The sequence below is a fragment of the Hemiscyllium ocellatum genome, chromosome 28, assembly GCF_020745735.1.
Source record: "Hemiscyllium ocellatum isolate sHemOce1 chromosome 28, sHemOce1.pat.X.cur, whole genome shotgun sequence".
Classification (NCBI taxonomy): domain Eukaryota; kingdom Metazoa; phylum Chordata; class Chondrichthyes; order Orectolobiformes; family Hemiscylliidae; genus Hemiscyllium; species Hemiscyllium ocellatum.
Window position 1 is genome coordinate 21,220,141 of NC_083428.1, and position 26,405 is coordinate 21,246,545.

The 26,405-nt window shown below is 41.1% G+C and overlaps 1 protein-coding gene across 1 annotated transcript; it reads left to right on the top strand.

Annotated features, from left to right (window-relative positions):
- Positions 1-32: 32 nt before the first annotated feature.
- On the top strand, positions 33-26,405 carry sf3a2 (splicing factor 3a, subunit 2). Its single transcript, XM_060846074.1, has 9 exons — positions 33-162; positions 10,861-11,019; positions 11,104-11,175; positions 12,765-12,811; positions 15,617-15,726; positions 19,760-19,809; positions 20,867-21,007; positions 22,611-22,679; positions 25,214-26,405. The coding sequence occupies exons 2-9, from the start codon at positions 10,894-10,896 to the stop codon at positions 26,258-26,260; spliced, it is 1,662 nt and encodes a 553-aa protein (XP_060702057.1). The 5' UTR covers positions 33-162; positions 10,861-10,893; the 3' UTR covers positions 26,261-26,405.

Genomic DNA, 26,405 nt, shown 5'->3' on the forward strand with positions numbered 1-26,405 from the left:
TTCCGTTTTACTTGGCCGCCGCCAGTGTCTTTGTTCATAGAGTTATTGATGATCGTGGCTTCCGGTGGGCCTCGATCTTCTTCCGCTTGGTGGCTGCTGGAGGCGCATTCAGGGAGCTGTGTTGGTGCTGCTGGTTAGACGGTTTCTGGTGGCCGGAGCTTGGTGGGTCAAGTGTAGCGTGTCTTCGTTCACGATGAGTGTTCTTTCCCCCCTAACTCCAGGACCGCTGTTTGTTGTTAACCGCGCCATTGTGGCCAACTCTGAGCTGGTCAGGGAGCCTGAGGCCTGTGATCTTGGCTGTTTGCTGCAGCATTTTCCCTTGTGCCTGCTTGTTTGTTTAATGATAAAGGTGGAGCGGTTGGAGTAATCTTTGCTGAGAATTAGTTAATACATGAAATGCCTGATCTGGTTGAAACCAGGCTATTTTGCAACTGAGAAGTTCTTTCTCCTTGGCTTGTTGGTTGGTGGGGGAGGAGAAAGGTGGTGCAGGATAAAGGATCGACCACCTGAAGAAGGGCTTATGCCCGAAACGTCGATTCTCCTGCTCCTGGGATGCTGCCTGACCTGCTGTGCTTTTCCAGCAACACATTTTCAGCACCGACCACCTAATACCGAGTAGAGGAGAAGCTTCTACAACATACTTGATGGGTTAGGTTGTGAATCTTTAGAATTTTGTCATAGAATACTGCGTGCCTGAGCACGGAATACATACTTTTTTGATCAACTTGTTCAGAAATATTATGGTATACCTTTTAGAGAATCAGAGAGTCAGATAAAAGCAAATTACTGCAGATGCTGGAATCTGAAGCCAAAAGAGAAAATGCTGGAAAATCTCAGCAGGTCTGGAAGCATCTGTAAGGAGAGAAAAGAGCTGACATTTTGAGTCTAACTGACCCATCGTCAAAGCTGTCAGAAATTGAGACAGAAAGGTCAAGGAAAGGAAGGCAAGTGTCGGAGATGGACCAGGTGAAGGTGATGGAGGGATGGAAACTGGAAGCGAAGTTTATGAATTTTTCCAGGTCAGGACGAAAGCAGGAAGCCGCACCAAAATAGTCATCAAAGCAGTTGTGGGAGGGGACCCGGGTAGGCCTGGAACAAGAAATGTTCCACATACCCCATGAAAAGGCAGGCATAGCTGGGACCCATGTGGGTACCCATTGCTACACATTAGATTTGGAGAAAATGGGATGAGTTGAAGGAGAAGTTGTTGAGAGAGAGAAAACAAGTTCAGCCAGGCAGAGGAGAGTGGTGGTGGATGGAGATTATTCGGGCCTCTTTTCGAGAAAGAAGCGAAGAGATTTCAAACCATCTTGGTGTGAGATGGAGGTGTAAAGAGATTGCACATCCATGGTGAATAGAAGGTGGTTAGGGTCTGCGAATTGGAAACTGTCAATGTGTTGCAAGGCATCAGAGGAATCCTGGATTAAAGTGGGGAGGGAGAACCAGAGGAATGAGGATGGAGTCAAGGTAGGAGGAAATAAGTTCAGTGGGGCAGGAGCATGCTGACACAATGGGCCTGCTGGGACAGTCCTTCTTGTGGATTTTGGGGAGTAGGTAGAAACAGGCTGTACGGGGTTGGGAGACTGAGGTTGGAAGCCGTGGGGGGGAGGCATCTGGAGGAAATGGAGTCAGTCACGGTGTTGGAGACAATGGCTTGATGTCAGTGGTGTGGTCATGCTCTGGGGGAGGTAGGAGGAGGAATCTGAGAGTTGATGCTCAGCCTCTGTGAGGTAGAGGTCAGTGTGCCAGATGACAGCAGCACCCTGTTTGTCAGCAGGTTTGATGACAAGGTTGGGGTTGGACCTAAGGGAGCAAAGGGCAGAAAGTTCGGATGGAGAGAGGTTGGAATGGGTAAGAAGGGCAGAGAAATTAAGGCGGCCAATGTCCCGTTGACAATTGTCAATGAAAAGATCAAGGGCAGGAAGTTGTCCTGGCAGGGGTGTCCAATTAGAGGTGGAATGTTGGAGGGATGTGAAAGGACCTGTGGAGCGGGGGGAGGACTCTTGTCCAAAGAAGTGAGCACGAAGGCAAAGGCGACAGGAGAAGAGCTCAGCATCATGTCGAGCCTGGAATTCATTGAGATGGGGATGTAAGGGTACAAAGCTGAGCTTTGACAAAGGGTCAGTTAGACTCAAAACATTAGCTCTTTTCTCTCCTTACAGATGATGCCAAACCTGCTGAGATTTTCCAGCATTTTCTCTTCTGAGTCAGATGTAGGGATGGTTACCACTATGCCACAGAACCCTTCTGAAGAGATGTATTTGTTGGAGAGGGAGCATGATGGCGATTTGCCACGTTAGTCCCTAGGATAACATGTTTGTTTTATCAGAGAATGAGGAGATTAGGTCTGTATTCCTTTGAGTTTTGAAGAACTAGGGTTGAACCCATTGAAACTTCTATGACATGACAGGGTGAATGTGGATAAGCTGTTTCCATTGGCTGTTAAATGTAAAATCAAGTGATGTAATCTCAGGATGATAGGTAAGTATTTAGTTTATACGAGGATTGTGGATGATCTGTTACTAAGTATATTCAGGGTTGAGATTGATGGATTGTTGGTGTCTCATAGAATCCTGTTATAGGAAATATGAAGTTAAGGCAGAAAATCAATGGCATTTCTATTACATGGTGGTGCAAGCTTAATAGCTGGATGGTCTACTCCTGTTTCCTGCATTTAGTGTAAAAGTTGTTGTGGTTCTGTTTGCCGAGCTGGGAATTTATGTTGCAGACGTTTCATCCCCTGTCTAGGTGACATCCTCAGTGCTTGGGACCCTCCTGTGAAGCGCTTCTGTGATGTTTCCTCTGGCATTTATAGTAGTTTGTCTCTGCCGCTACTGGTTGTCAGTTCCAGCTGTCCGCTGCAGTGGTCGGTATATTGGGTCCAGGTCGATGTGTTTGTTGATGGAATCTGTGGATGAGTGCCATGCCTCTAGGAATTCCCTGGCTGTTCTCTGTTTGGCTTATCCTATAATAGTAGTGTTATCCCAGTCAAACTCATGTTGCTTATCATCCGCGTGTGAGGTTACTAAGGATTGCTGGTCGTGTCGTTTCGTGGCTAGTTGGTGTTCATGGATACGGATTGTTAGCTGTCTTCCTGTTTGTCCTATGTAGTGTTTTGTGCAATCCTTGCATGGGATTTTGTACACTACGTTGGTTTTGCTCGTGCTGGGTATCGGGTCCTTTGTCCTGGTGAGTTGTTGTCTGAGAATGGCTGTTGGTTTGTGTGCTGTAATGAGTCCTATTGGTCATAGTAATCTGGCTGTCAGTTCAGAAATGTTCTTGATGTATGGTAGTGTGGCTAGTCCTTTGGGTATCCTCATTCCCTTAAGCATCTGTTGTCTTTCACTTAAGCATCTGTTGATGAAATTGCAGGGTTATCTGTTTTTGGCGAATACATTGTATAGGTGTTCTTCTTCCTCTTTTCGCAGTTCTGGTGTGCTGCAGTGTGTTGTGGCCCTTTTGAACAGTGTCTTGATGCAATTCTTTTGTGTGTGTTGGGGTGGTTGCTTTCGTAGTTCAGGACTTGGTCTATGTGTGGCTTTCCTGTATACCTTTGTGGTGAATTCTCCATTCGGTGTTCTCTGTACCATCACGTCTAGGAATGGGAGTTGGTTATCCTTTTCTTCCTCTTTAGTTAATCTGATTCCTGTGGCGTTGATGATCCAGTGTGTTTTCTATTTCTGTGTCTTTGATGATTACAAAGGTGTCATCTACATATCTGACCCAGAGTTTGAGTTGAATTTGCGGTAAGACTGTTTGTTCTAATCTTTGCATTACCGCTTCTGCTATGAGTCCAGAGATGGGTGAGCCCATGGTTGTGCAGTTGATTTGTTCATATATTTGGTTGTTGAATGTGAAGTGTGTTGTGAGGCACAGGTCCAGTAGTTTCAGTATGCCGTCTTTGTTGATAGGTTCCCCGTCTTGTTGTCTGTTCTGTATGTCCAACAGGTTGGCTATTGTTACTCTGGCTAGGGTTTTGTCGATAGAGGTGAACAGTGTCGTTACATCGAATGAGACCACAGTTTCTTCCTTGTCTACATGTATATTTCTGATGTCCAAGAATTCCTGTGTTGACTGTATAGAGTGTCTGAATCCGCTGATCAGATACCAACACCTACCAAAAGAGAGAGTTTGACCCCACCCCACAGCTCACCAATAAGATAAACAAAATAGTGAGGAACCTGCAAAAAAACGGACAGATAACCAGGTTTGACCTATAGAGAATGAAACCTGAAAGCAACAACACCCCCAGATTCTATGGACTACCTAAAGTGCACAAACCAGACATCCCACTCAGACCCATCGGATCGCTACCAAGGGCACCATCACACAAACTGGCTAAAGAACTACAACAGAAACTGAAACACCTGATCAGCGGATCCAAACACTCTATACAGTCAACACCGGAATTGTAATCATTGAAAACACACACCGGATCATCAACGCCACACTCGCATGAATCAGATTCACTAGAGAGGAAGAAAAGGACAACCAACTCCCATTCCGAGACGTGATGGTACAGAGAACACCGAACAGAGAATTCACCACAAAGATATACTGGAAAGCCATACACACAAACCAAGTCCTGAACTATGAAAGCAACCACAACACAACCAACACACACCAAAGAAGTTGTATCAAGACACTGTTCAGAAGGGCCATGACACACTGCAGTACACCAGAACTGCAAAAAGAGGAGGAAGAAGAACACCTATACAATGTATTCGCCAAAAACAGATACCCCCGCAATTTCATCAACAGATGCCTAAAGGAAAGATAACGGAATGAGGATGTGCCACAACCCAAAGGACTAGCCACGTTACCATACATCAAGAACATTTCTGAACTGACAGCCAGACTCTAGGACTCATAATAGCACACAAACCAACAGCCACTCTCAGACAACAACTCACCAGGACAAAGGACCCGATACCCAGCATAAGCAAAACCAATGGTGTGTACAAAATCCCATGCAAGGACTGCACAAAACACTACATAGGACAAACAGGAAGACAGCTAACGATCCGTATCCATGAACACCAACTAGCCACGAAACGACACGACCAGCAATCCTTAGTAACCTCACACGCGGATGACAAGTAACTTGAGTTTGACTGGGACAACACTACCATTATAGGATAAGCCAAACAGAGAACAGCCAGGAAATTCCAAGAGGCATGGCACTCATCCACAGATTTATCAACAAACACATCGACCTGGACCCAATATATCGGCCACTGTAGCGGACAGCAACTGACAACCAGTAGCGGCAGAGACAAACCATTATAAATGCCGGAGGAAACATCACAGAAGCGCTTCACAGGAGGCTCCCAAGCACTGAGGATGTCACCTAGACAGGGGACGAAACGTCTGCAACACAAATTCCCAGCTCGGCGAACCGAACCACAGCAACGAGCACCCGAGCTACAAATCTTCTCACAAACTTAGTGTAAAAGTGGAGGAAAATGTTTGTGCTGTGTGTATATATGAATTATGTAAGGAGAAATGTTTTTATTAATTATATATGCTTCCAAACACTTGTCTGGAGAGAGAATCTCCTTTTCTTCGACTACAAGTTTTGTTCAGCTTTAACGACATTTCACACGATTGATTACCGTGCTGGCTGCATCTGTTCTATTCTGTAGCTCTTCTGAAATCAATGGCTTGTATTGACACATTCAGCAAATCATCTCAAATATTTATCTTTTTGTTCGTATGCCATGTGTGTTCTTTGAATGTTGATCTTTTGCCAGTTTTTAAAGTACATATTCCCTGTCAGCAAATTCAGCTGTTGTTACTGTTCCATTCTACCCAGGTGTGCAAACAATGGCCAATATTTGCTTCCCTGCCATTTCCTTGATTCGATGCTGCCTCTATTTATCTGATGTTGATGAGTTAGAAATTTCTCCAGAATGAACTTAGCTGATGTTCTGAACCTTTGCTAAAATATGTCTCTCTCTTCTTCTCTCTCTCTCTTCTTCTCTCTCTCTCTTCTTCTCTCTCTCTCTTCTTTTCTTCTCTCTCTTCTTCTCTTCTTCTCTCCCTTCTTCTCTCTCTTCTTCTCTCTTCCCCCCTCAGTTTTCCAAGATGGTTTTACCATAAACAAGCTTGGTTTGCTGTTGGGAACAGCTGATTCTGGCCTCATTTCCGGTAGTATCACTTTGGGTCAACAGTAATGCTTGTCTCCGATTTGGAAAGTTGTAAATTTAGCCTGTGGTCCAGTAGCTGAGCATGTAATCTGCACCAATATTTATCTGAATTTTGAGATTCCAGCATTTTCTTTAGAGGTATCATCCTTTGGATGAAGCATTAAACCAGGATGTGTTCAACAACAGCACCTTTTACATTTGAACAGGAATAGGCCGTGTAACTAGTCATGCCTGCATCACCATTCGTTTTCTTCAACACCACTTTCCTGCACTATATCCATATTGATTGATATAATTAATTTCTGTCTTGAATATGCTCAATGGTTTTTAACTTCCAGAGCCCTTGGGTAGAGAATACCAATGATTCATTACCCTCCGAGTGACAAAATTCCTATGCACCTCAATCTGAACTTGCTTGACCCTCCTTAAATTATGTCTTCTGGTTTTAAACATACCAGCTAGGAGAAACAGCTTACCTACCTTGTTGCATCCTGTAAGCATTGTGTAAGTTTTAATGAGTTCATCCGTCATTTTTTGAAATTTTAGCAAATGCAAATCTAATTTCTTCAATTCATCATAAAAAAATTACACTACCCCAGGGATTAAAATGGTGAATCTCCATTTGCCTCTGTTATGGAAAGTATATCCCTTTCTTAGATATGGGAATCAAACAGTACACTGTACTCCAGGAGAGGTCTGAGCAAGGCTTGATTCAACTGCAGCAAGATATTTTTATTCCTGTCTTCAACTCCCCTTACGTTGGAGTGCTAACATACTATTTGCCTTCCTAATTATTTGTTGAACCTGAATGCTAACTTTGGACATCCTCAGTTCCCAACTTATCACCATTTAAGAAATAGTCTACTTTTATGTGTTTTTTTTAACCTCAATCAAAGCAAACGACTTCACATTTACTCACATTATATTCCACCTGCATATTCGAGCCAATTTACTAAGTCTGTCTAAATTCCTCTTGAAACCTCCCTTCATCTATCCCACAATGTATGTCGCTACCAAACTGGTGTCATCAGCAAATTTTGAAATATGACAATTGGTGCCTGGGTCAAAATTATTTATATAGTTTATGAACAGAGATCAACCTAGCACTGCCCATTATGTAACAGCCTGCCCCCCCTGAGAATGATCTGTTAATTCCTGCTCTCTGTTGTCTGTCTATTAATAGCCCTGTAACCATCACTGTCCCAGCACATTTGCCAGCACAGTGGTATACACTTGAGGGGATGTTGCCCTATGACTCCTCAACGCCCCTCCACTGAAGACCTACGAAGTGTCATGTTATCAGGTCAAACAAGGGCAAGGAAATCACTTGCTGATTACTGTCTGCCAGCTCCTTATTTGATGAATCAGGAATTCTCCATGTTGAAAAGCATTTGGAGGAAGGAATGAGGGAGACAAGGGCAGTCTGTATGGGAGACTTCAATGTCCATCACCAAGCTGATTGGAAAACAGACCCTTTAGTCCAACCTGTTCATGCCTTCCAAGTTTCCTAAACTAAACTAGTCCCACTTGCCTGCGCTTGGCCCATATCTCTCTCAACCTTTCCTATTTGTGTACCTGTCCAAATGCCTCTTAAATGTAACTACCTGCATCTACCACTTCCCTTGGCAGTTCATTCCACATATGAACTGCCCTCTGTGTGGAAAAAGTTGCCCCTCAGGTCCCTGTTAAATCTTTCTTGTCTCATCTTAAAAATATGCCCCCTAGTTTTGAAGTCCCCCATCCTAGGAAAAAGAACCTGGTTATTCACCTTACCTATGCCCCTCATCATTTTGTAAACCTCTGAGGCCGCTCCTTCAACCTCTTATCCTCCAGTGAAGAGAGTCCCATCCTATTCTGCCTCTCCTTATAACTCAAAAACATAGGAAGATGGTTGTTGATGTTGGCAGTCAGTCATCTCAGCTCCAGGACATCTCTGCAAGAGTTCCTCAGAGAAGTATCCTATGCCCAATCATCTTCAGCTGTTTCATCAATGATCTTCCCTCCATCATTAGGTCAGAAATAGGGACGTTTGCCAATAATTGCACCATGTTCTGGACCATTTGCAACTCCTCAGATACTGAAACAGTCAATCTTCAAAAACAAAAAGATCTGGATAGTTTCCAGGCTTGGGTTGACAGCTGGCAAGTAACATTCACTCCACACAAATGGCAGGCTATGACCATGACCAATGAAATACAATCTAACCTCTGCTCCTTGTCATTCAATGGTGTTAACAATCACTCCCTCACTAACAGCATCCTGGGAGCTTTAATTGACCAGAAACTCAACTGGACTCGCCACATAAGAATAGTGTCTACAAGGGCAGGTCAGAGGCTAGGAATACTGTGGTGAGTAACTCAACACCTGATTCCCCAAAGTCTGTCATTGTTGGGGCAGCACGGTGGCTCAGTGGTTAGCACTGCTGCCTCACAGCGCCAGTGACCCAGGTTCAATTCCAGCCTCGGGAATTCAATGCTCCCTGTGTCTGCATTTCCTCTGGGTGCTCCGGTTTCCTCCGACAGTCGGAGGATGTGCAGGTCAGATGAATTGGCTGTGCATTAACCAGAGGGATATGGGTTACTCTTTGGAGGGTCGGTGGGCTTGTTGGGCTGAAGGGTCTGTTTTAACATAGTAGGGAATCTAATCTACAAGCCACAGATGGATTACTCCCCACTTGCCTGGATGAGTACAGCCAACAACAACACTGTCTAGGACGAATCAGGCCACTTGATTGGCACTAAATCCTCAAGTATCTACTCCCTCCGTCCAAATACTCCTCAGTAGCAGCCGGGTGCACAATCTACAAGACACACTGCAGAAATTCACCAAAGATCCTAAACAGTGCCTTCCAAACCCATGCACTTATATCTAGAAGGACAAGGGCAGCAGATACATGGGAACACCAACAACCTCAAGCCACTCACCATCCTGACTTGGGTATATCTCACCATTCCTTCACAGCCTCTGGGTCAAAATCCTGTAATTCTGTCCCTTAAAGGCATTGTGGGTCAACCCACAGCAGGTAGCCTGCGTCGGTTCAAGAAGACAGCTCACCACCACCTTCTCAAGGGCAACTAGGAACGGGCAGTAAATGCTGGCCAGCCAGCGACACCCACATCCCACAAAATGAATTTTTAAAAAAATCTTCCAGTCCTGGAAACTTCCTGGTAAATCTTTAATAATGTATGATCACCAAGAAGGAAGCTATGAAAGTAATTGCTGTTTTATTCCAAAGCAGTATCCCTTCTCCAGAGTCATTCTAATTGGAATTATACCAGGTTTCTATTTCTTCAACTTCACTCCAACTACTATTTAGATTAATAAGATTGGTGACCATCTCAACATTTCACAAGGGGGAGAATTGGGCAATAGAAGACAAGTAGTGCTGTTGAACAGTTCATTTTCAACAGCCTTTAGGAGGCAAGTAGAGAAATAAGAAAATTTGAAGGATGTGTATTAAACAATTTCAATGGATGTGTTAGGAACAGCAGTAATACCAGTTTAAAGAAATGGTTGGCAGCGCTTGGAGTGTAGGGTTACAGATTTCATAAATTAAAGAGAAGCTTTACATGGATTAGACAACTGGGGTAAGGCCCTTGAAACTGTGTAACCGGCTCAAGAAATCAATTCAATTTGGTCAAGATTGACATCGTGATGGACAGAGATGATTAGCTAAAGCTGATGAAAAGCTTGTGGGAAGTAAATCTCTGGAGATGCTTAACACATCAATGAACTTTTTCAGTGTGAAGTAACAGTGTTAATTGGCAATGTGAAAGAAGAAAGGTGAAATATGGATTTTAATGGTGAGCTTAGGATTCATCAGACTAACTTGATCTTCAGTGCAGGATTTAGAACTGGTGCCAGAGTTTTGCAGATGTGAGCAAACCTTCAGTTTACATTCAAGTGGCCTAATTTTACAATGCATTTGTTGTGGATGCTAGGTTTTAACCCAGACCAGCCTCTTCATACCTTACGGCCCAAGCTTTGATGTTGGTGTTGGTTTCCAATTGTTAAGCCTTATGTGGAACTTAAAATTATGGTTTCAGGATTGTATTGAACTCTCGGCACTGATGAACCAAATTCGTAAAATATGAAAGTGAAGAAAAGATAACAATCTGCAGAAATGCTACTTCGCTACCAGGAACTATTTGTAACTGGCCAAATTGATTTCTCTTGCAGCCCTAATAGGCAGGCAGTTGGCATCAACAAACACACTGGTTGGATTTAAAAGCTGATCCCAAATGTGAAGAGTTTGTTTATCTTGAACTACAACAGAGAAGTGTTATATATAAATGTTATATTTACATATGAAATATTTGCTATGAATATTTTTTCCTGCTCATGAAGTTGAGTTTTCGCATTAATATGTACACCTTATTTAAGATGTTGTTTTAAGCTAATAACTACCAGAACATAAATTGAAACCTTTAGACTGTACTAGAACTTTATTGTAAAAATGAGTGTACAAGAAATTACACAATTTGTCACTCTAACTGCTGGGCAATGCTCACATGGATCTCAGGAAATCAGAGGTATCCAGTGTGTCATTTCCTGCGATGTGCAATCATCTGAGACATTGAATCATTCATGCAAAACTTTAAACTCATTTCTTATAAAGTTGCCATTTTGTGTAGCAAATAATAATTTTTTGTACGGAAAGTAAAACTGACTATTAATATATATGTGTATTTTTGTTTTTAAATTCTTTCAGATTTTGTAAAAGGATACCGTTCACCAAATAACTATGGATTTTCAACATCGACCAGGAGGGAAAACTGGCAGTGGAGGGGTTGCTTCTTCTTCAGAAAGCAATCGAGATCGAAGAGAACGATTGAGACAGTTAGCTTTGGAAACGATTGACATAAATAAGGTTAATTTCTGATTAAAGTCCAGTAAATTCCTTGTAATCTCTCAACATTTTGAAATTTAATTGTTACTCTTTCTAATCTTCTAGGATCCCTATTTTATGAAAAATCATTTGGGTTCTTATGAATGTAAACTTTGTCTAACACTTCACAACAATGAGGTAAGTTTTTTTTTGTCAACACAAGAGTGTAAAATCTGTGCTGGGAGAGGGAGGTTAGTTTGTCTTCAGATGGCAGTACAAGGCAGTACAATGTTTATTTCTGTTGGCAGCTGTAAGGCATTGTGAAAAATACCGCAGAAGGTTCTGGCAGTCTTCTCTTCCCTTTCACTCTCTCTTTGTTACACAGGTTATGGTACTCACTTTATGCACATTAGAAGAATGAAAAACTGGGTCAGACCAGAGGTCAGCCAACCTGATGTTCAGATGGACAAGAATGTTGCAAAATTATTCTTGTGCTGTTGTTAGTCTGGCATTGTTAACTTATTTGCTTAGAAATGTTACTGTAATTATCATAGTTGAACAAAGGAGGACAAAACAACTCATTACTTCACCATCCACCACCTTAAACTTTTAACCCATCCTGTAGTGGCACACCATGGCAGCAGTGTGTACCTTTTAGAAGGTGCACTGCAGCAATTCTCCAAGAATGCTTTGGTAGCATCTTCAAAGTTATAACACTTGAAAAGCAAACAAATTAGTGCATGGGAACATCATCACCTGCAGCTCTCCCTCTATGTAAATGCACATTCTCCCCATGTCTCTAAAAATTAGGAACTTGTTCAATAACAGAGTGTTAAGGCTGTAGCTATAATCATATAGACTGCAGTGGTACAAGAGGCTGACTCACCATTATCACTTTTTCAAGGTCACTTGGGGGTGGACAAGTAATACTGGACTTGCCAATGGCACACCCCTCCCATGAGCAAGAATACAGATAAACACGAAAAAAACCTTTTACAATAAACTTTAGCTTGAATAAATCTCAAGCTAGTATTGCATTTCTGACTTCGGGTGCTGTCTTTGAGCTGATATGATTCATTTTTCAGTGAATAGTTTGATGAAGCATTCATTAGTTGTAACATCTTTTTATAATTAGTGTAATCATATTTAAACTATCTGACTTCGTAAATATATCTTCCCATAATATTTTGCAACACATCTTGTAAAGTCACTTAATTCATTTTTATATGGTTGGACTGAATTTCTTTTCATCAAGATGAAAGTAATGCCTGATAGTAGAATGATTTGTCATTGAACACGTGAATATTCAAATGGGTTTATATAAAATCTTCTCTGCTGTATCCTAAGCTGGACACTTCTGTTTTCCACACTAGCTGTTAACACTGGTTTGGGTGAGTCTAAATACTGCTTTATAGACAAGATTATTGTTTTATATGGAAATCACGTTGTGACAATTCAAATGCAAATGATATTCTCATCCTTAAAACATTTAAAGCGGGAGGTTTATTGACCTATCCAATGGGACTCAAATTAGATCAAGTATTCATAAGAAAATGCAGTGCTTAACTGATTGTCATCTGATCTTCCTCCTTGTACTTCCTCCCTGTGCTGTCAGCCACATTTTTAAAAAATCAGGCTTGCTGTCAAATAAAGTGTTGTACTCTTGGAGCTGTCTTCTACTTTGCCAATGTTGAGGCTCATTCAGTTAATTTACTCAAATTGTCTATCCCTTAATTGCATTTACTTTAAAATACTGTTTTAACTTAATTTGAATTTTTCTTCTATAGGGGAGCTATTTGGCACACACACAAGGGAAAAAACATCAGACTAATCTGTAAGTGTAGAATTATGTTAAATGTAAAAAATGTGTTTTTGCAATTATTCTGTGGTCAGGCTTTTGAGTTTTTTTTGAAAAAAAGGCTAGTTTCATTAGAAAAACATAAACTGTAAAATATGCAGTTCAGAGTCATTAGTTGAGATTTTCTGGTTATATTGTAGCTGTTATCCTGCATCAAAACATTTATTGCATTTGAATGTTGCTGTAATGGTAAATAGATTTTTTTTAAAAAATCATTGATATAGGGTTTTAAATGTAAAATTTGAGGTAAAAAAGACTTGTTTTCATTCCTTAAGCTTTATAGGTCAGTGGAAAATTGGATTAAATAGGCTTAGGGTGACTTTGTTCCTCCCTCCCAGTGGAATAGTGCTTGGCTTCTGCTTGACTCATCCTATTACAAAGTAGCTAATGTCAAGAGTTTTGAATTTGAGGCATCATGGAGGAATTTGAGAAGTCTACATCCCATTGTCTTGCTAAGCCGTCATCTATCACATTGTCTTATGAAGGCCACAGTTCTCAGTTAAAATGATTGTAGTTTTGAACCTAATTGTTTGTCTGTAGATTAATTAGTCGCATGCTCAGAAAAATAAATAATCCATTATACAGGAGGCAATATTTAAACCTTCCTTAACAGCATTGTTGGTGCATCTATATCAGACAGATAGTGCAAGACAATAATTACTTCTCCAATGGAAAGGATGAATATAGATAAGTCTCCTGGGCCTGATGGCATTTACCCCAGGATCCTATGGGAAGCTAGGGAGGAGATAGCAGAGCCATTGGCCTGGATTTTTATGTCGTCATTGTCAACGGGAATAGTACCAGAAGACTGGAGGATAGCGAATGTGGTCCCATTGTTCAAGAAAGGGAGTAGGGATAGCCCTAGTAACTATAGGCCAGTGAGTCTGACTTCAGTGGTGGGCAAAGTCTTAGAGAGAATGGTAAGGGATAAGATTTATGAACATCTGGGTAGGAATAACGTGATCAGGGATAGCCAGCATGGTTTTGTGAAGGGCAGGTCGTGCCTCACAAACCTTATTGAGTTCTTTGAGAAGGTGACTAAGGAAGTGGATGAGGGTAAAGCAGTAGATGTTGTGTATATGGATTTTAGTAAGGCGTTCGATAAGGTTCCCCATGGTAGGCTAATGCTAAAACTTCGGAGGTATGGCATTGAGGATACATTAGAGGTTTGGATTAGGAATTGGCTGGCTGGAAGGAGACAGAGGGTAGTAGTTGATGGATTATGTTCATCTTGGAGCGCAGTTACTAGCGGTGTACCACAAGGATCTGTTTTGGGACCATTGCTTTTTGTTATCTTTATAAATGATCTAGAGGAAGGACTTGAAAGCTGGGTAAGCAAGTTTGCGGATGACACAAAAGTCGGTGGAGTTGTGGATAGTGAGGAAGGAAGTGGTAGGTTACAGCGGGATATAGATAAGTTGCAGAACTGGGCGGAAATGTGGCAAATGGAATTCAATGTAGCTAAGTGCGAAGTCGTTCACTTTGGTAGGAATAACAAGATGATGGATTACTGGGCTAATGGTAGGCTACTTGGTAGTGTGGATGAGCAAAGGGATCTTGGTGTCCATGTACACAGATCTCTGAAAGTTGCCACCCAGGTAAATAGTGCTGTGAGGAAGGCATATGGTGTACTGGGCTTTATTGGCAGAGGAATTGAGTTCCGGAGTCCTGAGGTCATGTTGCAGTTGTATAAGACTCTGGTGAGGCCTCATCTGGAGTATTGTGTGCAGTTTTGGTCGCCATACTATAGGAAGGATGTGGAAGCTTTAGAACGAGTGCAGAGGAGGTTTACCAGGATGTTGCCTGGAATGGTAGGAAAATCTTATGAGGAAAGGCTGAGGCACTTGGGGCTGTTCTCATTGGAGAAGAGAAGGTTTAGGGGAGATCTGATAGAAGTGTATAAGATGATTAGGGGTTTAGATAGGGTAGATACTAAGAACCTTTTACCGATGATGGAGTCAGGTGTTACTAGGGGACATAGCTTTAAATTAAGGGGTGGTAGGTATAGGACAGATGTTAGGGGTAGATTCTTCACACAGCGGGTTGTGAGTTCATGGAATGCCCTGCCCGTATCAGTGGTGAACTCTCCTTCTTTATGGTCATTTAAGCGGGCATTGGATAGGCATTTGGAAGTTATTGGGCTAGTATAGGTTAGGTAGGATTCGGTCGGCGCAACATCGAGGGCCGAAGGGCCTGTACTGCGCTGTATTCTTCTATGTTCTATGTTCTATATAATTGCACTTGAGGATGGGCAGCAAATACTGATTTACCAATAATGCTCAGATTCCTTGAAAGAATTTTTTTAAAAAATCTGCATGCTCAGATATCCATCAGTTCAGAGTTCAGATTTACTTTGCAATGAACTAACTCATCCAAAGGAATTATCAGCTTTTTAAAGCATGTGAAGTACCTTCAAATTGATAAATTGAACATTTAGTTGAATAATTTATGGACACCCAAACTACTGCTTAAAATATCAAAACTTGAGTGATCACTTGATTATAGCTTTTTTTGAAATAATTATTCAGAGTTGCATGCTTAATTCATAGTGAGTTTCCATTCAGGCAGATACTTAGGTGGGATGCATAAATGGCCTGGCCTACTTGATATCAGGATCTGTCAATCACAGTGCACTTGAGCACCAATTATACGATTTTGCCAAATATACAGGAATGGATCACGTACCTACTCTTCCAAGAGATGCATCATAAGTTATTGTTAGGGGTAGTCATCAAATACTGAGATTTCCTACAAATGTTCCATGCTGTGTTTTGAATACAGGGCACGACGAGCAGCAAAAGAAGCAAAGGAGTCACCAGCACAGCCTGCCCCAGAAAAGGTTAAAGTGGAAGTGAAAAAGTTTGTGAAAATTGGGCGGCCAGGTTATAAAGGTATTTTTCGAACCTTGAGTTGTGTCACAGTGGGCTGGTGTAGCAATATACATGTTACTTTCACAAAAATATGTTGGGTTTTATTGTCAGTTAATTATGAACTTTTGTATTTGGCTAAGCGTTCCATGGTTTATGAATATGAAGTATTGAAAATAGTTATTTGAAATTTTTAATAAATATGCAGAGTGAACTGTTAAAGAATAATGAAACTGTGAATTACCACTCAATTTAATAATTTGAGAGTTACTCATTCAAAGGTGCCCTCATGCCTTTTAAATTGTGCCTCCTGCTGGTCAGTCAAGTCTATTGAAATATACTTAAGAAATTGCCATTTTTAATACCCACTAGATGTGCGGTATGCATTCTCCATGTTCAATCAATGGACTTAGTTTGTAAGGAAGTAAGGAACAGCAAGTGAAAGAAATCGTGGCTGGGAATATCTATAGGTCCTTGAAGCGCTGCCTCACTGTCTGACAAAATATAAATCAGGACATAATGGTAGCATGTATGAAGGGCACCCAGTTGTGATGGGTGATTTTTAATCTGTACATTGATTGGACAAATTAAGTGGACAAAAGTAACAAAGAAGACAAATTTATAGAGTGCATCAGGGATTGTTTCTTGGGTTAGTATGTTGAAGAATCTACTTGGAAACGGGCTGTTTTAGATCCCGAATGTGTAAGGAAGCAAGAGTAATAAGTGATCTCATAGTTAAGCATGTTCTTGGGAGTAATGAAATAACATATATTTCAAATTCAGTTTGAGGGAAAGGGACTTGGGTCTCAAACCAGCATCTTTAACTTAATTAAGGGCAATTTGCAGAGGAACAAAGCAGGATGGAAGAATAATCTAAGGGAGGGTCAGAAGTTGAGTAGTGGCAAAAAGTATAAGCAGCAATTTTATTATGCTCAGAAAAAAATGTAATTCTTATCAAAATGAAGGACTTAATGAGGAGAATGAACACCCATGTTTATGGATCATATTCAATCAAATACTAAGGCTTAATAAGTGGCATAAACTGAGGCCAGAGACTTTGGAATCTTTTAGAAACCAGCAGCAGATATCTAAAAATCTAATAACAAGGAAAAAAAATTATATCTAAGTAAATTCACAAGAAATGTGTAAATAAAAGCAGCAAGAGCTTCTATACATGTATAAAAAGAAAGTAGCAAAAATGAGTATGGGACCCTTGGAGAATGTAACTGAGGAATTGATGATGAAAAGCAGGGAAATGTCAGATAATTTAAACAAACACTTTGCATCTTGACACATTAACATTTTCATGTTGGAGGACACTATAAAATGCCAAAGATTAACAAGGTGCTAATTAGAGGAACAGTCTTGTAAAAGGCTCTATCACAAGCGACAAAGTATTTGCCAGCCTAATGGGACTGAAGTCAGACAATTTGTCAGGACCTGATGGCCTGCATCCAAGGATCATAAAGGAAGTTGCTATAGCGGGAGTGGAAGCATTGGTCAAAATATTCAAGTACTCACTGGATTCTGGGAGGGTTCTACCAGATTGGAAATCTGCCAGTGTGGTGCCCCTGTTCAAGAAGGAAGGGAAATGGGAAGTAGTTGGACTAACATGTATCATTGGGGAATTGCTCGAGTCCATTATTAGGGAAGAAATAGCACGAAATTTAGAAAAGCATAATGGAGTCAAACAGTCTTGTGGTTTTGTGAAAGGAAAATTATGTTTGACAAATTTGCTGAAGTTCCTTTATGATGTAACATTGCCCTTGATAAAGAGGAATGTATGTAATGTATTTCGATTTCTAGAAGGCATTTCATAAAGTGCCACATAAAAGGTGATTGCACAAGATTGGACTCGGAGTCTTGTGGATAATTTATTAGCATGTATTGAAGGTTTTGTTAACACATAGAAGAAAGAGTTGGGATTAACAGATCTTTTTATGTTGGAAAGACATAACTAGAAGAGTGCCACAAGGATAAATCTTACGGCCTCAATTATTTACTATCTATACTAATGACTTGGAGGAAGGGCAGAGTGTATTATATCCAAATTTGATAATGATGCAAAACTTCGTGTGGGGGCATGTTGCAATGAGCGCATAAGGAGTCTACAAGACAATACAGGTAGGTTGAGTGAATGGGTAAAAACTTGGCAAATGAATTTAATGTAGACATAATCAAAAGACAAGGAGAAAGTGAGGACTGCAGATGCTGGAGATCAAAGTCGAGAGTGAGGTGCTGGAAAAGCACAGCAGGAATGATGAAGGGCTTATGCCTGAAACTCCTGTTCCTTGGACGCTACCTGACTTGCTGTACTTTTCCAGCACCACCTTCTCAATTCAGAATCAAATTGTTTAAATGGAGACAGACTCCAAAAAAGTGCAGCACAGAGGGATTTGGGTGTTCTTGTGCATGAAACATGAAAAGTTAGCATGCAGGTAAATAAGATGGCAAACAGAACTTAGCCTTTATTACGAGAGAATTGGAGTTTAAAATATGGAAGTTTTGTTATGACTGCATAGTGTTTGTGAGGCTGCATTTAGAGTACTGGGTACAGTTTTGGTCCCCATTTTTAAGAAATTTTTAGTTCAAATAAATTCACTGGACCAACTCCTGGGATGAAGGGGCTTATTTAACAAGAATAAATAAACAGATTAGGTTTTATTTATTGGAGTTTATAGAAATTAGGTGTGAAGAACTTATACACTTAATGGTAAGGTCCTAGGGAGTGTTGCTGAACAAAAAGACCTTGGAGTGCAGGTTCATAGCTCCTTGAAAGTGGAGTCGCAGGTAGAGAGAATAGCAAAAAAGGCGTTTGGTATGCTTTCCTTTATTGGTCAGCGTATTGAGTACTGGAGTTTGGAGGTCATGTTGTGGCTGTACAGAACATTGGTTAGGCCACTGTTAGAATACTGCATGCAATTCTGGTCTCCTTCCTATTGTGAAACTTGAAAGGTTCAGAAAAGACTTACAAGAATGTTGTCAGGGTTGGAGGATCTGAGCTACAGAGAGAGGCTGAACAGGCTGGGGCTGTTTTCCCTGGAGTGTCGGAGGCTGAGGGGTGACCTTATAGAGGTTTACAAAATTGAGGGGCATGGATAGGGTAAATAGGCAAAGTCTTTTCCCTGGAGTGGGGGAGTCTAGAGCTAGAGGGCATAGGTTTATGGTGAGAGGGGAAAGATATAAAAGGGACCTAAGGGGCAACCTTTTCACGCAGAGGGTGGTACGTGTATGGAATGAGCTGCCAGAGGAAGTGGTGGAGGCTGGTACAATTGTAACATTTAAGAGGCATTTGGATGGGTATATAAATAGGAAGGGTTTGGGGGGATATGGGCCAGGTGCTGGCAGGTGGGACTAGATTGGGTTGGGATATCTGGTCGGCATGGATGAGTTGGAACGAAGGGTCAGTTTCCTTGCTGTATATCTCTATGACTCTGTCTTATTGAAACGTATAAGATTCTGAGAGTTTAAACAAAGTAGATGCTGAGATGATGTCTTCACTAATGGGGGAATCTCAGCCTAAGATAAATAGTTACTGAATAAGGAAACATTCATCTATAACTGAGATATGAGGAAATTTCTTCTTCCAAAGTAGAGGATGTGTGGAATTTTCTACCCCAGAGAGATTATGGGGGCTAGGTGACTGAAAGTATTTGGAAAGGAGGTGGATAGATTATTGAAGTATCGAGGAGTTGAGAACGAGGATGAGCTAGCGTGGGCAAGGAGTTGAAGCTTGCGGCAGATAGCCATGATCTTGCAGAACAATGGGACAGACTTGAGGGGCTGAATTATCTATTCCTGCTCCTAGTTCTTATGTTCAATCTGAAAATTCTGATACAACTGATAATTTTTGATATTTGGGGAGAACTCATCGTATGTATTTTGTGTTGCATCTAAACAAGACACAATAGTTAAGATTCATCCAGAAGTTTACAATATAAATTACCTCACTGTTTATCGCAACAAGTGGAGAAGAAAATTGCTGTGCTCTGTCTTAGAGGACTTTATTTTAAAATTACTGACTAAACTATCAAGGTTTTAACCATTCTTTTTGTAGTGACCAAACAGAGGGATGCAGAAGTGGGACAACAGAGTCTTCTTTTTCAGGTAACTTATACTTGTGCTCTCTGTATCGATTATAACGGCTGGATTTGAACCAATGACCATGACATTAGTCAGGGACGTTGGATTACCAGTTCATTGACATTACCACTATGTTACCACCTCCTTGGCAAACCTTTACATTTTGGAGTTTTAACACTAGACATTGTATTGGGTTCAGCATTTAAGCTATATCTTTGGTCTTCCTGTGAACCAGCATATAACTTTCATCTTCCCAACTTCTAGACTACCTGAACTGCTGGTAGTAATTTCCTTGTTTCTCATTGGGAGAATAATGTACACTTTTAGGTTATATTTTCTGCTATATAGCACTGAACAAATGTATTCAATATAAACCAGGCAGTTAAAACATGCTCAAATCTTCAGTATCAAAAGCAGTTTCTACTGTAATGTATCTTGAAACATGGCAAGCAACAGCTATCTGGTCGGATGAAGACTTCTGACTTGGCATATAATTTATCATGCCTTTTGCTTATGCCCGAAACGTCGATTCTCCTGCTCCTTGCATGCTGCCTGACCTGCTGCGCTTTTCCAGCAACACATTTTTCAGTTTTGCTTTCATCACCCAAGAAGACTTTCCAAACTTCTTTGACACTATCTCAGCCAAAAAAAAATTATTCCCTTTGCTACTTTCAGTTCCATGGGATATTTAATAGTGAATTTTACAGGAAGGTAGGTATGTTGATCAAACCAAAGCACTTTGAATGGTCTGATCCAAGTACTCATTAAAATGTTGTGGTAGAAGTTGAACCACACATATCTGCAATGTGTTTTGTCTATAGTTCATAGAGGCAACCAACAGGAACAGTTTAAACTTGTAACTGTTATGACCTGCAAGGAAGAATCTAATATATCATCAACAATATATCAAAATGTGTTTTCCCCATACTATTGCTGGGGTATTTGATGTTAATCCTAAGCACATACCAGGCTAAGTAGCCAACTTTGTTTTCCACATCAACGTATATAGTAGCTTATGCTAGCTGAACGTATTTTTAGTACAATTGTTTATTTGTTAAAAATAATCATTTTTATCTCTTAGATTGATTATCCTGAAATTGCTGAAGGTGTAATTCCACGCCATCGGTTTATGTCTGCATATGAGCAACGAATTGAACCACCAGATAGACGTTGGCAGTATCTATTGTTTGCAGCAGAGCCATATGAAACCATTTCTTTTAAGGTACTGTATGCTCATGGATTGTTGGACAACTTGGAGAGACAGATAAGTTTGTTTTCTATGAGAAGCGTATTATGGACTAAGCCACACCACTCAAAACATTCTTAACCAGGCAGCCCAAACTTTGTTACTTGTTTTGGCAAGTATACCTGAAAATTACCCGGAGTAAGTTAGTTAGGTTGACTACCGGATTTTAAATCAGACTAAAATTGATTCACAAAATTACAGAACGAATCACAAAGAACAGACCCACAGAACTCAGTCAATCCAAACTAGACTTGATTATGCTGTTCTGAAAATACACAACAGTCTCAATAAACAAACCCCTTATATATAGAGTAAAAATTAAACAAAGGCTTACAGGTTGAAGTTAGAAGTACAGCAGAAGAGAGAGTTTAGCAGCCTGTTCTGCACACCCCACTGCTGAACTGACTCAAACAAGACTTCAGCTTTTAGGACTGACCACTCCCCTTTCATTATACAGGTCACTTCAAAAACATAAAACCTTTGGCCTAAAGTCTCATCTGCTTACGTATAAACAAAAACGCCTCTCAGTAAACCTTTTCATCTCTGTACCAAGCCAGTTGATTCTGAGCCCGGACTGTTTTAAGACCCCTCTAAAAAAGACCAAGGACACAGTATCCTTGAGAAGAGGAACAGCTTTTAGAAAAAAGGACCAGCTTTGTGACAGGCAAAATAACTTAATGCTGTTTCCACACACGTGCCATTCCTGATCATCCAAACTGAGCTTCTTGCAATGAAAATCTGAATTATTTGATTACCTTGTTGATTTAAATTACACACTAGAAATATGAGATTTAGAAGCTATATTATTATCTAATTTGAGTGAGGTGGTTTTGAATTAAAAAAGCATGCTGTTTTATGTCAAGAACATATAGTAAAGTTGGTGTAAAATAAAATACTGGTACTAGTTTGGTTACATATAGGAAAAGTTGCCATAATTCCAGAGGACCATAGGTCTCTGATTAGAGAGAAACAATTGGTGGTAGTTTAACCTGAGGTCAGCGTCCCTGTGCAGTGAACGGTGAAGTTGAGAAAGTGTGACCTTCCAAATCAGCCAGTTTTGGAAATGAACCCGGGTTGTTGGTGTCACTTTGTATTGCAAACCAGCTGTCCAGCTAACCAAACTAACCAACTCCCGGCTTGCATATAACAATTAGACCGTTAAATTGTGCATTGTAACAGGAATCACTTGGATCTGCTTGTATTTATGATGTTACTCTGAGACAGAAGTATTGGCAATCATAGATGGTTAGCGAGAGAAAAGAAAACAAATGGGGAATTTTTTTGTGTTATTGATGGAAACCTTTTACAAAGTGGAAAGAGGGAAGCTGAGGAAGAAATAAAACAATATTTCTTGTGGACTTCTGAACAAATGGAATGAATTTTTAAATAGTGCTTGATCAGATTTCTTGTTTTCAACAATAAAATGAAATGCATGTTTTAAGTGAATGTTAAGCACATCTTGGACTCTGCGTGTTTTGTCCAGATTATTAAGGGAAATAGATGGAATTCTGAATTATCTATTGTAGATTGAATTTATTCAAATAACTAAATAGCTGTTCACATCTTTAATTGCATTTAGGTACCAAGTAGAGAAATTGATAAAGTTGAAGGGAAGTTTTGGACCCACTGGAATAGAGAAACAAAACAGGTAATTGAAAGTTTCTTATTTTTTTACTGTACATCAATCAAACAGAAAATAGACAATGTGTTCATTCTTTCACTATATCTTGCTCCTGTTCAGCAATGCAGTTGTATTTTTTTTTTAAGATCTCCGGATAACAGAATCCTTTAAAATCCCTGCAAGAGATCACACAACAACACAGTATAGAACTCACAAACCTACCAATACACTTAAACAGTGACTAATGAACCTAAAAGATCCATTAGAAACCACCAGCAAAACTAAACGTCATTTACAAGATACCATGCAAGAACTGTAAAAAAACACTACATCAGACAAACTTACCACCAGGACTCATGAACACCAACTGGCCACTAAAAGACACGATCTACTCTCACTAGTTTCCATAAGTACAGACAAAGAAGGACATCGCTTTGACTGGGACAACACACACATTCGAGGACAGACGGAACAAAGACATGTACGAGAATTCTTAGAGATATGACCAGACTCTATCAATAAACATGTTGATTTAAATCCTATCTACCGGAAGTACTGGAAATGACATCACCCATCTTAAGGAAACAAGACCTATAAATAGAAGCGGGACATACCACCAGCGCTTCAACAGACACTCTCACTGATGGTGTTACCCAGTTTGGTTATGAAATGTTTGAAAACAAATCTTCAAGCTCAACGAGCCAGCTTACATACTTATCAGCCTGAGCTTTAAAGCTTCTCAAAAATCGATACCACTCACTATCCACACAAAATAAGTTTAGGTGGAGAATGTGTTTGGTACATCTAATTCAAGAATGCCATCGCAATTTTACATTCCCCACTCATTCAGTGCTAAGTATTGCAGTGAGACCATAGGTTGCTGCGTGCAACAAAAAAAATGTTTTCGACATCTGTTAGATCACTGCCCTGTTCCCAGTCCTTGAACACTCATTGCTTCACTTACTATCCTCCTCCATTCTAAGTGAAGCAACAAGCAAGGGAGAGTATGTGGCAGTGAGTGAAGCAGAGAGCAGAGTGTTGAATAAGACATAGTACCAATAGGTATCAATGGCACCAACTTCCTGTACAAATGAGATGAGGGAACCAATGATGATGCCAGTGCACTGATTTGCTGTTAAGTGCATTGGCAGGAAATGGTGTCATTGAGTTATGGAGTGTCATAGAGCTGTACAGCATGGAAACAGACCCTTTGATTCAATTCATCTGTGATGACCAGATATTCTAAATTAATCTAGTCCTATTTGCCAGCATTTGACCCATATCCCTCGAAATCCTTCCTATTCATATACCTATCCAGATGCTTTTTAAATGTCATAATTGTATCCGACAACACCACTGTCTCCGATAATTCATTCTGTACACGCACCACCCTTTGCATGAAAACATTGCCTCTTGGGTCCCTTTTTAAATCTTTCCCCTCTCACCTTATACTTAGGCTCTCTTGTTTTGGATTCCCCAAATCATGGGAAAAAGACCTTGGCTTTTAACCCTATCTATTGTTACTTGTATCAACACATTAGAACATAATTGAATAGATTCCTCTATAACAAAAAAGAGTCATATTCTGAATCCTGGCACCTATTGTATGTTTCTGAGCTGCCACCTATTATGTAGGGAGGGAGCCTAAAGTGAGACCAGAAAATTGCTGGTAACCGATTTTATGTTTTAAAAACGAAGGATTGTTAACCGAGAGATAGCCGGACAAAAGTCCTTATGACCATTAAAGAATCAAAAGACTTTGCAAGATGTCAATTCGGCCAAGACTTAAGTGCCAAATGGCTGAGAAATAATGGCCACCAATGAGGGTGAGGAAAAATATCAGAAATAGAAACATGAGTATTGGAAGCAGATTCATCAATAACTTAAAAAACAAATTTACCTAGCTATTTAAAGGGAAAAAGTATGCAAGGCTGTGGGGAAAAAGCATGAAATGTTGGATCTAATTGGTAACCCGTCAAAATGTTGGTCATACACGATGGTGAAAATTGTCATCTGCTGTGCTCAATGGTTTTATGAATCCTGCCAAATCAATAGCTAAGCATTGTGAATTTAAAGTAAAACATAGCGTACACTTAGAATAGATTTTTAAAAATCTTCACTGAGGCCATGCGTGGTGGCTCGAGGCATAAGAGTGAGAAATGAAATGAGCTTGATTCCATCACATCCTGATCAACCCTTTGCTGCGTGTCTATTTGGGGATGAAATGTGCAAGGATTCTATTGTAATCTTAAAAGTGATATATATTGCCATCTTGAGGTATGTTAAAGTTTTAACAACATGCTTGACACATTCATTTCTATGGAAAATGTGGTTAAAGATAACACATTTACATATTAATAGCCAAATGTTCACAAATTTATTTGATCACTGGCAAAATCTGGCTTCAGGATGTTTGTACAAAGGTAATGTGACATGATTAGTTTGACCTTAAATAAAAACAGTGTGTGTTGGAGGAACTCAGTAGGCCTGGCAGCATCTATGCTTTGAGTCCAATCTGATTTTTCTTCAGAACTGTTTGACCTCCTGCTGTTTCTTCCTAGTTTTTTCTTCAGTTCCATTTCAAGATGGAAAAACCATTGCAACCACCGACCTTGCCAATTGGACCACCTGGGATAAAGAACAGACCACCACCACCACCACTCATGAATGGTATACCACCAAGAGCCCCCATGCCACCAGATGCTCTGCCACCTCCGAGACCAGCAGGCATGCCCATGCCACCGATGCCACCATCAGGCCCAGTGCCGCCTGGTCCACCACAGCTTCCTCCGGCTCCACAGGGACCACCACCAACTCCACAGGGACCACCACCAACACCACAAGGTCCTCCTCCGACTCCGCAGGGTCCTCCTCCAACTCCGCAAGGTCCTCCTCCGACCCCACAGGGCCTCCCACCAACTCCGCAAGGTCCTCCACCAACTCCTCAGGGTCTCCCCCCTCCGCCAACTCCTCAAGGTCTCCCCCCTCCGCCAACTCCTCAAGGTCTCCCCCCTCCACCAACTCCTCAGGGTCTCCCCCCGCCGCCAACTCCTCAGGGTCTTCCCCCTCCGCCAACTCCTCAAGGTCTTCCCCCTCCGCCAACTCCTCAAGGTCTTCCCCCTCCGCCAACTCCTCAAGGTCTTCCCCCTCCACCAACTCCTCAAGGTCTTCCCCCTCCGCCAACTCCTCAAGGTCTCCCCCCTCCACCAACTCCTCAGGGTCTCCCCCCGCCGCCAACTCCTCAGGGTCTTCCCCCTCCGCCAACTCCTCAAGGTCTTCCCCCTCCGCCAACTCCTCAAGGTCTTCCCCCTCCACCAACTCCTCAGGGTCTCCCCCCTCCACCAACTCCTCAAGGTCTCCCCCCTCCACCAACTCCTCAAGGTCTCCCCCCTCCACCAACTCCTCAAGGTCTTCCCCCTCCACCAACTCCTCAAGGTCTTCCCCCTCCGCCAACTCCACAAGGCCTCCCACCAGCCCCACAGGGTCCTCCCCCTAATACAGTTCCATCTATGATTAGGCCTCCACTGCCCAGTGATTCTGTGCCAGTATCTGCAGCGCCTACACCCCTCCCACCACCACGTGTTCCTCCTCCTCCTCCTACTAACTGACCTTTTTTCAAAGAATTTTGTGTTTTCAACGTAATGCAATTTTTACGGAAAGTAATTTTGTGTTTAATTTTGTGTAGCCATATTTCTTTCTAGTGTATAGTACTTTGCTGTACTTCATCTTTCATTAAAGACATTTTTCAACATT